This window comes from Erinaceus europaeus, chromosome 15 (genome assembly GCF_950295315.1).
Source record: "Erinaceus europaeus chromosome 15, mEriEur2.1, whole genome shotgun sequence".
NCBI lineage: Eukaryota > Metazoa > Chordata > Mammalia > Eulipotyphla > Erinaceidae > Erinaceus > Erinaceus europaeus.
Window position 1 is genome coordinate 26681521 of NC_080176.1, and position 13657 is coordinate 26695177.

Consider the following 13657-nt stretch of genomic DNA (forward strand, 5'->3'; position numbering starts at 1 on the left):
CCCGAGGCCGCCTTATAAAAGGGAGCGCGCGAGGTCACGTGGGATGGCCCCGCCCCATTGACGTCAGTGTTCATTCATGGGGAAGCGGGCAGGCGCCGCGAGGCGGGAAAACGCGCCGTGATTGGCTGAACCACGACGCTCCCGGCCCGCGCCTGCGCGCTGGGGGCCCGGGCTGGAGAGGCGTGTGCTGGCGGAGCAGCGGGGAGATAGATGAATGAATGAATGAATGAATGAACGAATGAATGAATGAAATGTCGGGGCGGGCGGGGAAGGGGGCTATGAATGCATGAAGGAGGGACGAGCAGAAAAGGATGAATGAATGAATGGGAGGATGCGTGAATGAATGGGGAGGGTGGAGGCGGGGATGCGGCGGGGTGGGCGCCCCAGCCTTTGCAGCGCTAAGCCCGCGGAGGGCGCCGAGAGGATGGGTGGGCCACTCCCAGCGGCCACGGGGGTCAGAGGCCAGATCCATACTGGGGTCGCGACGGGGTTGGGGGGCGTGACGGGGGCGTGGGGGCATCTACCCTTCCCAGGAGGGGGACGGCCGGCTCCCAGAGCCCAGACCGCGAGGTCCTGGGGGAAGACGCCCAAGGACGGCGTGAACCCGAGAGCAGGGAGCTTTCTGCGGGTCTGCGGCGCAGGGTGCGGCTCCCAGGCCGGGGCTGAAGGGGAGCCTGAGATTGGGGTGAACCCGCTGGCAAGGGTCCGAGCCGGAAGAGCCAAGGGGGAAGAGAGAGATTGAGGGTGTGTATCTGCAGAAAGAAGTGTGTGTGTGTGTGTGTGTGTGTGTGTGTGTGTGTGTGTGTGTGTGTGTGTGTGTGATTGGGTGTGTTAGTCCTGTCGGGCCGCCGGCGGGGGCTCCCCCTCTTCTGCCCACCTCTCCCCGCCCCCCTTGTCCTGCCCCTCCACTGCTTCCCTCCAAAGGACGTTTGGAGGGCGACAGCAGACCAGGTGGGGAGGGGGTGCGCAGGTGGGGGTGACTCAACACCGCCCCCCCTTGCTGAAAGGAAAGGGTTGAACCTGGCGGGGGGGGCAGGCCACGTCAGAGAGCGCCCCCTCTTTGCCACCAGACCCCTCTTCCGTGTCTCCTGCCAGAGGGGCTGAGGCTGGGGGCTCGGTTCCGGGAGGGGGGACGGTGACGCACAAATTGCGCAGAGAGAACCCATCAGCTCGCGCGTCCAGTGAAGAGAGACCAGCCGTGGGCGGGGGGGGGGGGGGGGACGGAAATGGGGCGGGGGGCCGGGTTGAGGGGAGCAGCCACTGCAGGAATGAAGGGGAGGGCGGCCGACGAAGGGGGCTGCAGTGCGGGCAGAGAGCCGTGCGGGGGCGGAGGCCAGGGAAGGGGGGCGACAATGACACACGCCAGACACACAAGAACTGCGGACACACGCAGGGCACCCACACCACTAGGTCCCGAGCACCTCCATCAGGGACACGGGGGGGGGGGTGTTCCGATACCCTTTCAGAGCCAGTCCTCAGCCCCCTCCTCATGTCCACTCAGCTCCAGTGCCCCACACACACACACACACTCACGTTCTTTCTCTCTCCCCAGCAATGACTTCTCTGTTTCATCAATGGCTTGACTTTCCCAGAAGAAAACCCATCAGCTCTGCAGGGAAAGAGGTGGGGAGAAAGAGAGAGAGAAGAGAGACGAAGATGAGAGAGAAAGGGAGAGGAAGAAGAGATGGGGGCAGGAGAGGGATGGTAGAAGGGGAAAAATGAAGCTAGAACAGGTAGAAAGTACAAGAGGATACAGGTTCCCCAGAGGTGCCAGTGCCAAAGCGACGGGGGGGGGGGGGAGAGGACCAAGCGACGGGAGGAGACCCCTAGGGGCTTTCACCCCCCCCCCCAGTGCCCGGGACCACCCACCAACCTTGCATTCTCCCCTCATTCCTCTTTTCCCCAAGCCTCCCTCCACCCCATTACTGAAAGAATAGGGAGGGGGTCACGTTACCTTCTGGAAGATGAATCAGAGAGAGAGATGGCTCAGACATCTGGAGGGGGGAGGGGACACCACCAGAGCGAGGAGAGGGAGGGGGCAGGAGGGGTAAGGGACCGAATGTGAGCAGAGCCAGGAGGCTGTGTTCCCCGTGTGCACACAGGTGTGTGTGTGTGTGTGTGTGTGTGTGTGTGTGTGTGTGTGTGTGTGTGACTGAGGCTGATGGAGAAAGCAAAGGAAAGTGGGGGGGAGCTCCTGTGTCTTTAATTGGGCTGGCAGGTGGGCACGTAGTGTAACTGCTGTCTGTCTGTCTGTCTTGTGGTCCTCTGGAAGGTCGCACGTACACCTGTGTGACCGGAAGTCTCTGCCTGCCTGGGACCCGGGCACCTGCTTGTGACTGAGAAGCGTGCTGGCTTGGGGTGTCATTAGGAGGTGTGTGTGTCCTCTGTAAGCCTGTGCACTCCCTGGGTGCCCTCTGTGCTGGGGATGGACGTGGGTGGGCTGGTGGTCTCCACTGCGGCTCTGAGCTTGCCTACCCCTCCCCCCACCCCTTCCAGTGAAGCCAAGCCTCAGCCTCCAAGCCTGACCCCCCCAACTCCCCTGTTTTCTGAGCATCCCCCCAACTCCCTGCCCCCTTCCTTCCTCAGTTCAAGCCTGAGGGAGCTTCACAGAAGCGCATGTCCCCAGGGTCCCTGCCACCTGGCATGGAAGATGGGGTGGCTGGTGGGTAGAGAGGCCCACTCTGTTGATCTTGGGGTCCCTTTCGGCCTCTGTCCTGCCAGGTCCCCCACACTCAGCCTCTTAGACATGGGCTACGTGCTTCCTACCCAGTTCCTTCTAGGTGCTTCTGGCAAAGAGCTGGGCTGGGGGACAGCGGCAGGGTCCTGAGGAGAAGGGGAAAGGCCCAGAAGGAAAAGGTTAAGCTGGGAGGGGAGGCTTCAGAGCCTGGGGGGGGGCTGGTATTGGCTCTGAACCCTCTGCACACACCCACCCGCCTCTCTGCCTTTGTTTCCTTACTGTCCAGGAGGGAAAGATGAGGGAAATGGGGTTGGGGGTCCAGTTGAGGGGAGTCCAAGCTGAAGATTTAGATATGTGGGTGGAGGGTATGGCAATGGGGTCTTCTTCCCAGGAGGTTCAGGAGAGGAAACGGGAGCAGGGGCTTGGGGGCCCTGCAGCTCCCCATCCTCCTCAGACTCCCCCCACATACACACACCCTGGTGACTCACCTCTGCAGCCCTTCGCTGCGTCAGCGGTGGGGGGATGGGCAGGAGGGGGGCACTCAATGAGAAGGGCGGGGGGTCTCCATGTGGGGCTGAAAGAAGGGGACTGGTTCTCCTGGAAACAACCCATTAGAGGGCACCACTGCCCCATTACTGCCCTCCCGAGCTCAGGAGGGTGGCAAGTCTTAGGAAGGGGACTGGGAGTGGGTGGGCGAGTACTGATGAGTCTGAGGGTGGTGAAAGGTGGGGTAGGGGGCTCACTCTGATTTTCAGCCCCAGGGATCCTATTCCCTCATACCCCCACCCACCCACTCCGGAGTGGAGGAGGGGAGACCCAGCGTGTCGGGGGAGGGCAAAGCCGCAGAGATGAGTCACCTAGAAAGAGAGAGAAAGAAAGAGACAGAGATGAGGAGAGACACAGAGACAGCTGATGGAAAGACAGGGACAGACGCCCACGCTCCAGGGAGGTGGCACCCACGGAAGTCACTGGGGAAGAAACCTGGGGGGAAGGGGTCCTTCCATCTTCCTGAGCCTTCCCCCCAGCACCCACCTGTCGCACGGAGCTGGGTCCCACCGATCCGCCGCGACACGCCCGGGGGTGGGGCGCACAGGGTTCCCCCTAGCTTGGCGGGACCACCCACTCCCCTGGCAGCGCTGCAGATGTGGCCAGGACAGTGGCGACAGGCAAGGGGGTCGCTCCCTGGGGAGGGGGCGGGGGTCAGACTTCCCGGGAAGGGGACTCGGGGGCTGCGCCCGAAACACGTGACTAGCGCGTCCTGGGGGGGCGCCTCCCCACCCATCCCCAGAGTAACACCTGGAGCACCAATCAATCAGTAAGTCATCGGAGGGCCTGCTTCTGGGGGTGCCCCAGGCAGTCTGTCCGCAATGCATCCCCCTCTCCGGGCACACACACACACCCCAGCCCCCACTGGCGCGCACCCGGACAAAAAAGCAGACACACAAAGACGCCCATGGGCGCACTCACACCGGCTGGAAACCACCTTGCACCGGGCTCGTCTTGGCGCCCCCGCGCGGCGCGTTCTGGGATCGCAGCCCCCGGCGCTCCTGAGCTCTGTGGCCCCCGAGGGGTATGGAAGGGGGCGGTGCCGGGGCTCCCCCAGCCCCCTGGCTCCGCGAGGTGCCCACCCAAGAAGCCCGAGAGCCAGCGCCGGGCGGGAGGGGAACTTGGGCAAAGAGTCTAGGGAATCTGGAGAACTGGGAGTGGCGGCCTCCTCCCGGAGACCAGCCAGGGCGCAGCGCAGCAGCCGCCTGGACTCGGAGCCACTGCCCCTCCCCAGTCGCCCCCCACCCCCAGGAAGTCACTAACCCACCGCCACCAGACTTGGAGATCCCCCGAATACTGGCTGCTAGAGGTGTGGGGGGGGACATTCAGCTCTCCCTCCCCACTGAGAAGTGACACACACACATTCAGGGTGGGGGGGACCTTTTTATTGGGGCCCAGCAACTGGGGGGCGGGACACTAAGACAGCACAGCAGCAGCAGGAGGGGCTGGGGGAGGGGGCAAGGGTGTGTTCCGCCCACCTTCTCCCAGCTCCTGGCGCCCTCCTCTGCCCACCTCTCCCACCCAGGCCAACCCCCACTGACAGTCCACGAGGCCCAGCCAGTCCAGGTTGCCATGGTCACCGCGAGGTCCTTTCCTAGGAAAACCATGGGTTCCCGGTACCCGGCTTATGGCGGCTGCCGGGTCCCTGCAACAGAGAGTGGCCTGGAAGCCACTCAGTCCTATCTAAGGCTGCGCGTCCCCCCAGCCTGGCAGAGCGGGGACCGGGCAGGTGCAGCTGGTATCTGATAGCAGCAAAGCAGAAGACTGGCCAGACTCCAAGAAGCCTGGGGCCAACGACTGTGGGGAGGGCAGTCCAGAAATATCTGGGGGAGGGGGTCCCAGACTTCCAGTCTCTCCCGAAGGCGCCCTACTTAGAACCAGAAGTCACCCTCACACCCGGCTGAGGGAGCAGCTCTCTACTTTTCTCAACTCTCTACTGGAACTTTCTCGGACTCTAGGGTCCGTGGTCTGGTTGGAGGGGGTGGCATCAATAGAGGGGGGCAGTGGGAGGCATCACAGACTCTCTCCTTGTTGCACGCAGGGGGTGGGGAGGTTATGCAGAGTCCTAGGTGTTGGCGTGAAACAGGAGGATGGTGGGGTAGAGAGGAAAGGACATTGATCTAGAGGCACAAGTGAGCTCAGTCCAGGGCAGGGAAAAGGTCAGTTTGGGGCACCTCGTGTCTGCCTGCGAGCAGGCAGCTTCGAGAAGCAGAAAAAAGGACAGTCTGCCACCCCCCCACCCCCACCCCAGGCCAGAGCCACGGCCCTGGGTTGGGGGGGGAAGGGGAGGGCCCTGGGGCCCCTGAAGTAAGGGAACCCTGTTCTTTGCCAGGAATAGGGCGCAGCAAACAGCAGGCGCGCAAGAGGGCGCCCCTAAAGCTGGGCTCCGATGCAGGGGGCGCTATAGGCAGGGGGTGCAGACCAGTGAGGGTGGGAAGAGGAGGCCGAGCCCTCGGGCGGAGCTTGCAGCTTAGTGTTAAGGGGCATGGTTTGTATGTGGGCGGGGCTCCTGGAGCTGGGGTGGGGGCAGGTCTAAAATGAAGCTCCACCCCCGCCCCCAGAAGAGATGTCAGATGTCGGTCTCCAGAAGGAGCTGCTCAGTGTACGCCTTGACCAGCTCGAGCCCCAGGCCGGCCTGGCAGAAGTTGGACAGCTGTGCCCACAGCTTGGGCGCCAGGAAGAGCTGGCACACTACGTTGAGGCCGGCGAGGCCCGGGGCCTGGCGCTGCAGGTGACACACAGCTGGCTCAGCACCTGCTCGCTGTCAAGGCCGAAGGCGTCGATGCAGAGGCAGCGCCAGGAGCCATCACCGCCATGCGGGATGGGGAAGGGGCGCGTGCACACCGACAGCACCCGGGGGCGCTCGCGGCTGTCCACGCGCCACTCCAGGCCCCGCGCCGCCAGCAGCTGCAGGTTGCTCTCGCTCGGTTGGTAAGGGTGTCAGTCCTGGATGATGATCCTGTCCTACAGCACGTTGCGCTGCACCGACGGCGACAGCAGCAGGCGCGCCACCTCGCCCGCCGCCTCCAACAAGGCCTCAGTGGGTAGCTGCGAGAAAGTGCCGGAGGCCCGCAGCGCCCCCAGCCGCGCGCCCAGCCCCTCCAGCAGCCTTGACGCGTCCAAGCGGAGCGAGAGGATGCCCTGCGGGGGGCATGGGTGAGCGCGGGGCTTGGGGGTGCCGGGCCCCACATAGGCACCCCAAGGCAGCGGGGGTGGGTCCTGAGTCTGGGGTGGGGCTCCCCAGCACACGTGGGGGGGTCAAAGCGGCACCCCAAAGCAGCAGGGTGGGACCTGGGTCTCTGGAGGGGGTGCGAAGGGGTCCCAGGCCTCCACGGGCTCTCCTAAGTGGGGGGCAGTCACAACAGCACCCCAAGGCAGCAAGGGCGGGCCCTGAGTCTGGGGTGGAAGTCCTGGACCCCACGGCTCCCCCAGCAGAATCAGGGGTCACAACGGCACCCCAAGACAGCAGGGGTGGGACCTGGGTCTCTGGGGGTTGAGGGGCTGTCGGGCCCCCCAAGGGATCCCCTAATGCGGGCGCAGTCACATCCGCACCCGAAGGCAGCAGGGGTGGAACTTAGGTCTGGGGTTGGGGTCTCGAACCCCACATGCTCCCTCAGCAGAAATGAGGGTCACAGCGATACCCCAAAGAAGCAGGGATGGGTCCTGAGTCTGGGGTAGAGGGCCCCCCGGGCCCCCCACTGGCTCTCCCAGCGGAGGGGGTCACAGCGATACACCAGGGCAACAGTAGTGGGTCCTGGGTCGGGGGGGATGGCCCCTGAGTCTGGGGGAAAGCGCCTGACCTCCACGGGCTCCCCCAGCGGGTAGAGATCAAAACAGCACCCCAAAGCAATGAAGGTGGGCCCAGGGTCAGGGGGGGGGGTTGTCTAGGAGGGGCAGGAAGCCTGGAGCAGGGCGGCCGCACCCCCTCCCCAATGGGCGCCACACACACACACTCACTGTGCGGGGGCTGCGGGACCTGGGAATCCCGGGGGCTGGGCTCAGGGGCGCCTCCACTCGGTGGAACTAGCGCTTCTCACCTGCGTGGTGATGAGGCGGTATTTCTCCAGCTCCCGGGGGCCCAGCCGGTCGTCTCGGAGCAGGGGGACTACCCTGAGCCCCGGGTGCTGCCGCCGCGCCAGCCGGGAGCAGAAGCGCTGCAGCCGGCCCGTCACGCCCTTGCCGCGCTCCCAGGGCGCCACCCTCAGCCCCTCCACCAGCGCCGTCTCGCCGGAGTCAATCACTCGCACCGACTCCAGCGCCACCTGCGGACTCGGCCGTTAGGGGGCGCCCCGCCTCCTGCACCCCCAGGAACTGTCCGCTCAGCACTCGGGCCCGGAGCGCGCACGGGGCTCCCCCTCCTGCCTTTAGCTAAACTCCAGCAGGGGAAGAGTGGGGGGGGGTCCCCCTAAGTGCACGCCACGCCCCTTCCCTTGGCCACGCTCCCAGACGCTGGGCACGTCTCCTCCCCGAGCTGGACCTGCAGCGCGCTGTGCATCCTGGTCCTGCTGGGGCGAGAGCTGCAGCTATTCGGGTGTGGAGGAGGGGGTCCCTCTCTCCAGCCTCGCCTCTTTCACCCAGGTGGGGGCTAGGCCGCTGCCTCTGCGCCCTGCTCGGTGCGTGCAAAGAGGACTTTTTTTCTCTCTCTCCCTCGGCTTCAGGAGGTTGGCTTCCTCTCCCCGCCTTGGGCCCACACCCTACCCCCTGCAGCCGCACCCCTGAGCCCGGCTCTCACCACCGCGCCCCCCGCGTTTGGCCAGCACCACCATGCGCTCGGGGTCCCGCAGCCAGATGTGATAGCGGCTGGGCAGGTAGTTTACCCCCAGAGATGTCCAGCACCTCCTCAAACTCCTGCTCCGTGGCTACCACGAAGTCCAGCTCGGGCTCGGCCCCCAGGGACGCGGCCCCGGGGTGCTGGGTCTTGGCCCCAAGCGACAACGCGGGCCAGGGCTCGGCGCCTGCCTCCTAAACCCAGCTCTCAGCACGGGGCTTCGTGTCCAGCTCGGCCTCCTGGTCAGGCTTGGGAAGCTCCGGGGGCGCTATCGCGGTCTCCAGATTCATTGTCCTGCGGAGGAGAGGAGCCAGCACCAAGGTCAGCGCCCCCATCCCCACTTCTGAACCCCCCACACGCACACAGCACAGTAGGGCTCCAGGCCCCTCACCTCTAGGGAGGAGCACGGTGGCTTCTGCATTGGACTTACAAGCGTGAGGTGAGGTTCTGAGTTCAGTCCCTGGAATTGCATGTTACAGAATGATGCTCTGATTCTCTCTCTCTCCCGGTTTTATTTATTGAGTCTGGGTGGTGGTGCACCTGCTTGAGCACACATGTCACAATGCCCAAGGACCCAGGTTTGAGCCCACCCACAGGGGGAAAGCTTCACAAGTGGTGAAACAGTGTTGTGGGTGTCTCTCTGTCTCTCTTCCTCTCTTTCTTCCCTTTCCCTCTCAATTTCTGGCTGTCTCTATCCAATAAATACACTAAAATGTTTTTTTAAAGATTTTATTTATTTACTAATAAGAAAGATAGGAGAAAAAGAACCAGACATCACTCTGGTACCTGTGCTGCCAGGGATTGAACTCAGGTCCTCATGCTTAAGAGGTTAAGGCTTTATCCACTGCACCTCGTCCCAAACCACTGAGTCGTGTGTGTGTGTGTGTGTGTGTGTGTGTGTGTGTGTGTGTCTTGTTAAATATTTTTTGGGGCGGGGGTAGATAGCATAATGTCTATGCAAACAGACTGTCATGCCTGAGGCTTCATCAAGTCCCAGGATCAATCCCCCGCACCACCATCAGCCAGAGCTGAACAGTGCTCTGGTTAAAAAAAATAATAATGTACGCACAGGTGGTGCAAAGCGCAAGGACCGGTGTAAGCATCCCAGTTCAAGCCCCCAGCTCCCCACCTGCAGGGGTGTCGCTTCTCAAGCAGTGAAGCAGGTCTGCAGGTGTCTATCTTTCTCTATCTCTCTCTGTCTTCCCCTCCTCTCTCCATTTCTCTCTGTCCTATCCAACAACGAAGACATCAATAACAACAACAATAATAATTACAACAATAAAAAAAACAAGGGCAACAAAAAGGGAAAATGAATAAATAAATATTTTTAAAAGGTCTTTTTAAAAAATGGGGGAGCTGGGCAGTGGCACAGTGGGTTAAGCGCACATGGCGCTAAGCACAAGGACCGGCATAAGTATCCCAGTTTGAGCCCCTGGCTCCCCACCTGCAGGGGAGTCGCTTCACAGGTGGTGAAGCAGGTCTGCAGGTGTCTGTCTTTCTCTCCCCCACTCTGTCTTCCCCTCCCCTCTCCATTTCTCTCTGTCTTATCCAACAACAATAATAATAACTACAACAATAAAAAACAAGGGCAACAAAAGGGAAAATAAATAAATAAATATTTTTTTTAAATGGGAAGTCGGGCAGTAGCACAGCAGGTTAACTGCACGTGGCGCAAATCACAAGGATCAGTGTAAAGATCTCGGTTCAAGCCCCCGGCTCCCAACCTGCAGAGGAGTCTCTTTACAGGCAGTGAAGCAGGTCTGCAGGTGTCTGTCTTTCTCTCCCCCTCTCTGTCTTCCCCTCCTCTCTCCATTTCTCTCTGTCCTAGCTAACAATAATGACAGCTATGACAACAACAATAACGTCAACGACAACAACAAGGGCAACAAAAGGGGAAATGTAGCCTCCAGGAGCGGTGGATTCATAGTGCAGTCACTGAACCCCAGCGATAACCCCGTAGGGGGTGGGGAAGGAATAAGAGAAAAAAAGCACGGAAGTGCTCTGTCATATGCTTTGCTGGGAACAGAGTCAGAGTCTGGGCCCTTAGCCGCCATCCCCTTCACCCTCTTTAAAATTGCTTCCTGGTGGTCCAGGAGGTGATGCAGTGTATAAAGCATAGGATTCTCAAGCATGAGGTCCAGAGTTCAATCCCTGGCAGCACATATACCAGAGTGATGTCTGGTTCTCTCTCTCTCTCTCCTTCTATCTTCATGAATAAATAAATAAAATATTTTAAAAATAAAATAAACCCCACCACCAAAATTAAATTAAATTAAATTAAAAATTGCTTCCTTATTATTATTTATTTATTTATTTTAGTGCACTTGTTAATAAGGAGGAGAGAGAGGGGAAGCCAGAGCCTCACTCTGGCATATGCAAGGCCACAAATCAAATTCGGGACCTCATGCTTGAGAGTTCAGTGCTTTATCCACTATGCCACCTCCTGGGCTGCAAATCTTGTATCTCTCTCTCTCTCTCGTTTTAGTATTTATTTATTTATTTATTTATTCCCTTTTTGTTTTATTGTTGTAGTTATTATTGAAGTCTCTGTTCTTGGATAGGACAGAGGGAAATGGAGAGAGGAGGAGAGAAAGGAGAGAAAGATAGACACCTGCAGACCTGTTTTACCACCTGTGAAGCGACTCCCATGCAGGTGGGGAGCCAGGGACTTGAACTGGGATCCTTACGCCGGTCCATGTGCTTCACACCACATGTGCTTAACCCGCTGCGCTACTACTGGACTCCCAAATCCTGTATCTCTTGATGCTATCTGCCACTCAGGGCTTTCTCTATCCTGCCTGAGTCACAGTCTCCTTTTTTTTTGGGGGGGGGTTCACTCCCGTGAGCACCCTGTGTCCCTCTGGCCTCTAGTTCTGCAACTTACCTTGTCCAAGGGCAGGGTTGCAGGGAAGCTCTTTCCTCATGTCCCGAGGACTCCTAGTCTGACTTCTCACACCCAAATCAATCAGTCACCCCCCCCCTTCTAGTCGATTCTAACGTTCCAGTCACACAAGGGTATTCAGCCTCATTACCCAGCCTCGCTCAGGGCACCCAGGCCCACTGTTTTGTGGCATCTAATATTAACTTATTGCATTTCTCTATTATTTTTTTTTATCACAAGAACATGACCTAGATTTGGGGGGTGAGGATGGGCATTGTGACTGAAATTTAGAGATGGTTTTAGCTGCATGTGGTACACACAGCTTCCACACGCATGTGTGCTGAACAGTCAGAGTTGAGAGCTCCCCCAGATTACCAGAGATCCCCTAGATTACCAGGGGGAGGTCAGGTAATCAAGAGTCAGAATTGTTCTCAGCCAGGGAAGGGCACATCCTAGAGAAGTTAGAATCCTTGAGTTCAGGGAAGAATAGAGACCAACAGGACCCACGCTGTGCCTGAGAGAATGGGGAAACTGAGGCCCAAGGATGCCAAGAGCTTGCCTAAGATGATTTGATCATTTGGGCAAGTCTAGGTTAAAATTTTAGTTCAGGGAAGTCAGGCGGTAGCACAGCGGGTTAAGTGCATGTGGTGTGAAGTGCAAGCACCAGCTTAAGGATCCCGGTTCGAGTCCCCAGCTCCCCACCTGCAGAGGAGTCGCTTCACAGGCGGTGAAGCAGGTCTGCAGGTGTCTATCTTTCTTTCCCCCTCTCTGTCTTTTCCCTCCTCTCTCCATTTCTCTCTGTCCTATGCAGCAATAACGACATCAATAACAATAATAACTACAGCAATAAAATAACCAGGACAACAAAAGGGAATAAATAAGTATATATATATATATATATATATATATATATATATATATTTTTTTTTTAAGTTTAGTTCTCCTTGTAGACATGCTAGTGATCTCCCCCTCCCAGACATCCTTGGGGTATTTAGCAGGATAGAGAAGTCCCCTGTGCTCAGAATCAGGTGTGTTGGGAGAAGCACCCCCCCCACCCCCTCCCAGCCACTGGGAACAGTTCTGAAGCCAGCTGCCTACTCAAATCTCGGACCCCTTGTTCCAGGCTCTGGGACTGAGATGTGACTCCCTCCCTCCCCAAAGGCCACATTTATGAACAATAGAAGCTGGTGGCTCAGAGGTGGCTCCAGCCACGCTCCCCACCACCACCACTCAGTGCCACAAACATGGCCTACTTGTCAACTACACCCCCATCCAAACCCTCAGTGGGCTTTCTTGGTGGTGAGACAGTCTCCACAAAGTGTCCCTTGGTCTCTGGGGAACCTACTTGTAAGGAGGCTGGGATGTCCCAGGGCCACAGGGATGAAGAAAGAACGAGCCAGTTCACCTCCAGAACTCCTCTGCAGCCTGCTCCTACTCTCCCCCACCCTTTTATTCGGGGGTAGGGTACAAAGATTCCAAGATCCTTAAGCTCTGGGGAGAGATTGGTAAGAAAGTAAATCAGGGGGAGCCGGGCGGTAGCGCAGCAGATTAAGCACATGTGGCGCAAAGCACAAGGACCAGAGTAAGAATCCCAGTTCGAGCCCCCGGCTCCCCACCTGCAGGGGGGTCACTTCACAGGCAGTGAAGCAGGTCTGCAGGTGTCTATCTTTCTCTCCCCTCTCTGTCTTTTCCCTCCTCTCTCCATTTCTCTCTGTCCTATCTAACAAGAACAACATCAATACCAATAATAACTACAACAATTAAAAACAAGGGCAACAAAAGGGAATATATATATAGTAAATCAGGGTGGCTGGAGAAAGAGCCTGGCAGACTTTCATAACCAAGGTTTTTGGTTTGATCCCCGGTACTTCATGTACTGGAGTAGTGTTCTCTCTCTCTCTCTCTCTCTCTCTCTCCCTCTCCCTCTCCCTCTCCCTCTCCCTCTCCCTCTCCCTCTCTTTCTCTTTACCTCTATCTCTCTCCCTCCCTTCTTCCCTTTCTTCCCATGTAATAAGTAGGATACATCAGAGGCCGGGTGGTGGTGCACCTGGTTGAGCGCACACATTACCAAGTGCAAGGACCCAGGTTCAAGCCCCCAGTCCCCACCTGCAGGGGGGAGGCTTCACAAATGGTGAAGCAGGGCTGCAGGGGTCTCTCTTTCTCTTTCCCTATCTTCCCCTTCAGTCTTAATTTCTCTCTATCTCTATCCAAAATATATATATTTTAAATAATGAATAAATAGAAGAGACCTTATAGGGAAAGAAAGTAAGTGAGTCAAGGCTTCCAGGCCAAGCCAAGCTTGGTCTCCACTCAACTCAGAAGCCTCCCCCCCTCCAGGCAGCGTCCCCCCCCATACACCCCAGTAGGATAGACAGTCCCCAGCCCCTGGGGGTACTGTTGGAGATCTAGTCCAGACAGCTCCAGGAATGAGCCCTAGGAAGAGGGGCGCCGGTCCTAAGCCCCTGCCTCCAGTCCCTCCAGCCCTTACACAAGGGGTGGTCACTCTGGGGAAAGGACTCCCCTGCACCCCACACCCCACACACCTGAAGGCTGAGACCCTTGGTAGCGGCTGGGATCTGAGAGCCCGGAAGTCAAGCAGCTGCGGAGACAAAGGGGCCGCCGCTGCATACAAAGGCGACCAGAGCGGGGAGCCGGGAGCCAGGAGCCCTGTCCGAGAGCCTCAGAGCCGCCGCCTCGTGACGCCGGGCCCAGGAATAGAAAGCGGAGTGACACGCCCCCTTCTCCCCCTCCCCGCGGATGGGGGAGGGTTCAGGGGAGGTGGAAT

General features: G+C 58.8%; 1 protein-coding gene across 1 annotated transcript; it reads right to left on the reverse strand.

Moving 5' to 3' along the window:
* Positions 1-4636: 4636 nt before the first annotated feature.
* NAT16 (N-acetyltransferase 16 (putative)) lies at positions 4637-11207 on the reverse strand. Its single transcript, XM_060172298.1, is given in 6 exon segments — positions 4637-5959; positions 5962-6364; positions 7261-7492; positions 7964-8038; positions 8040-8259; positions 11180-11207. Coding segments are annotated over 6 exon segments (1125 nt in total). The 3' UTR covers positions 4637-5792.
* Between the last annotated feature and the right edge of the window lie 2450 nt (positions 11208-13657).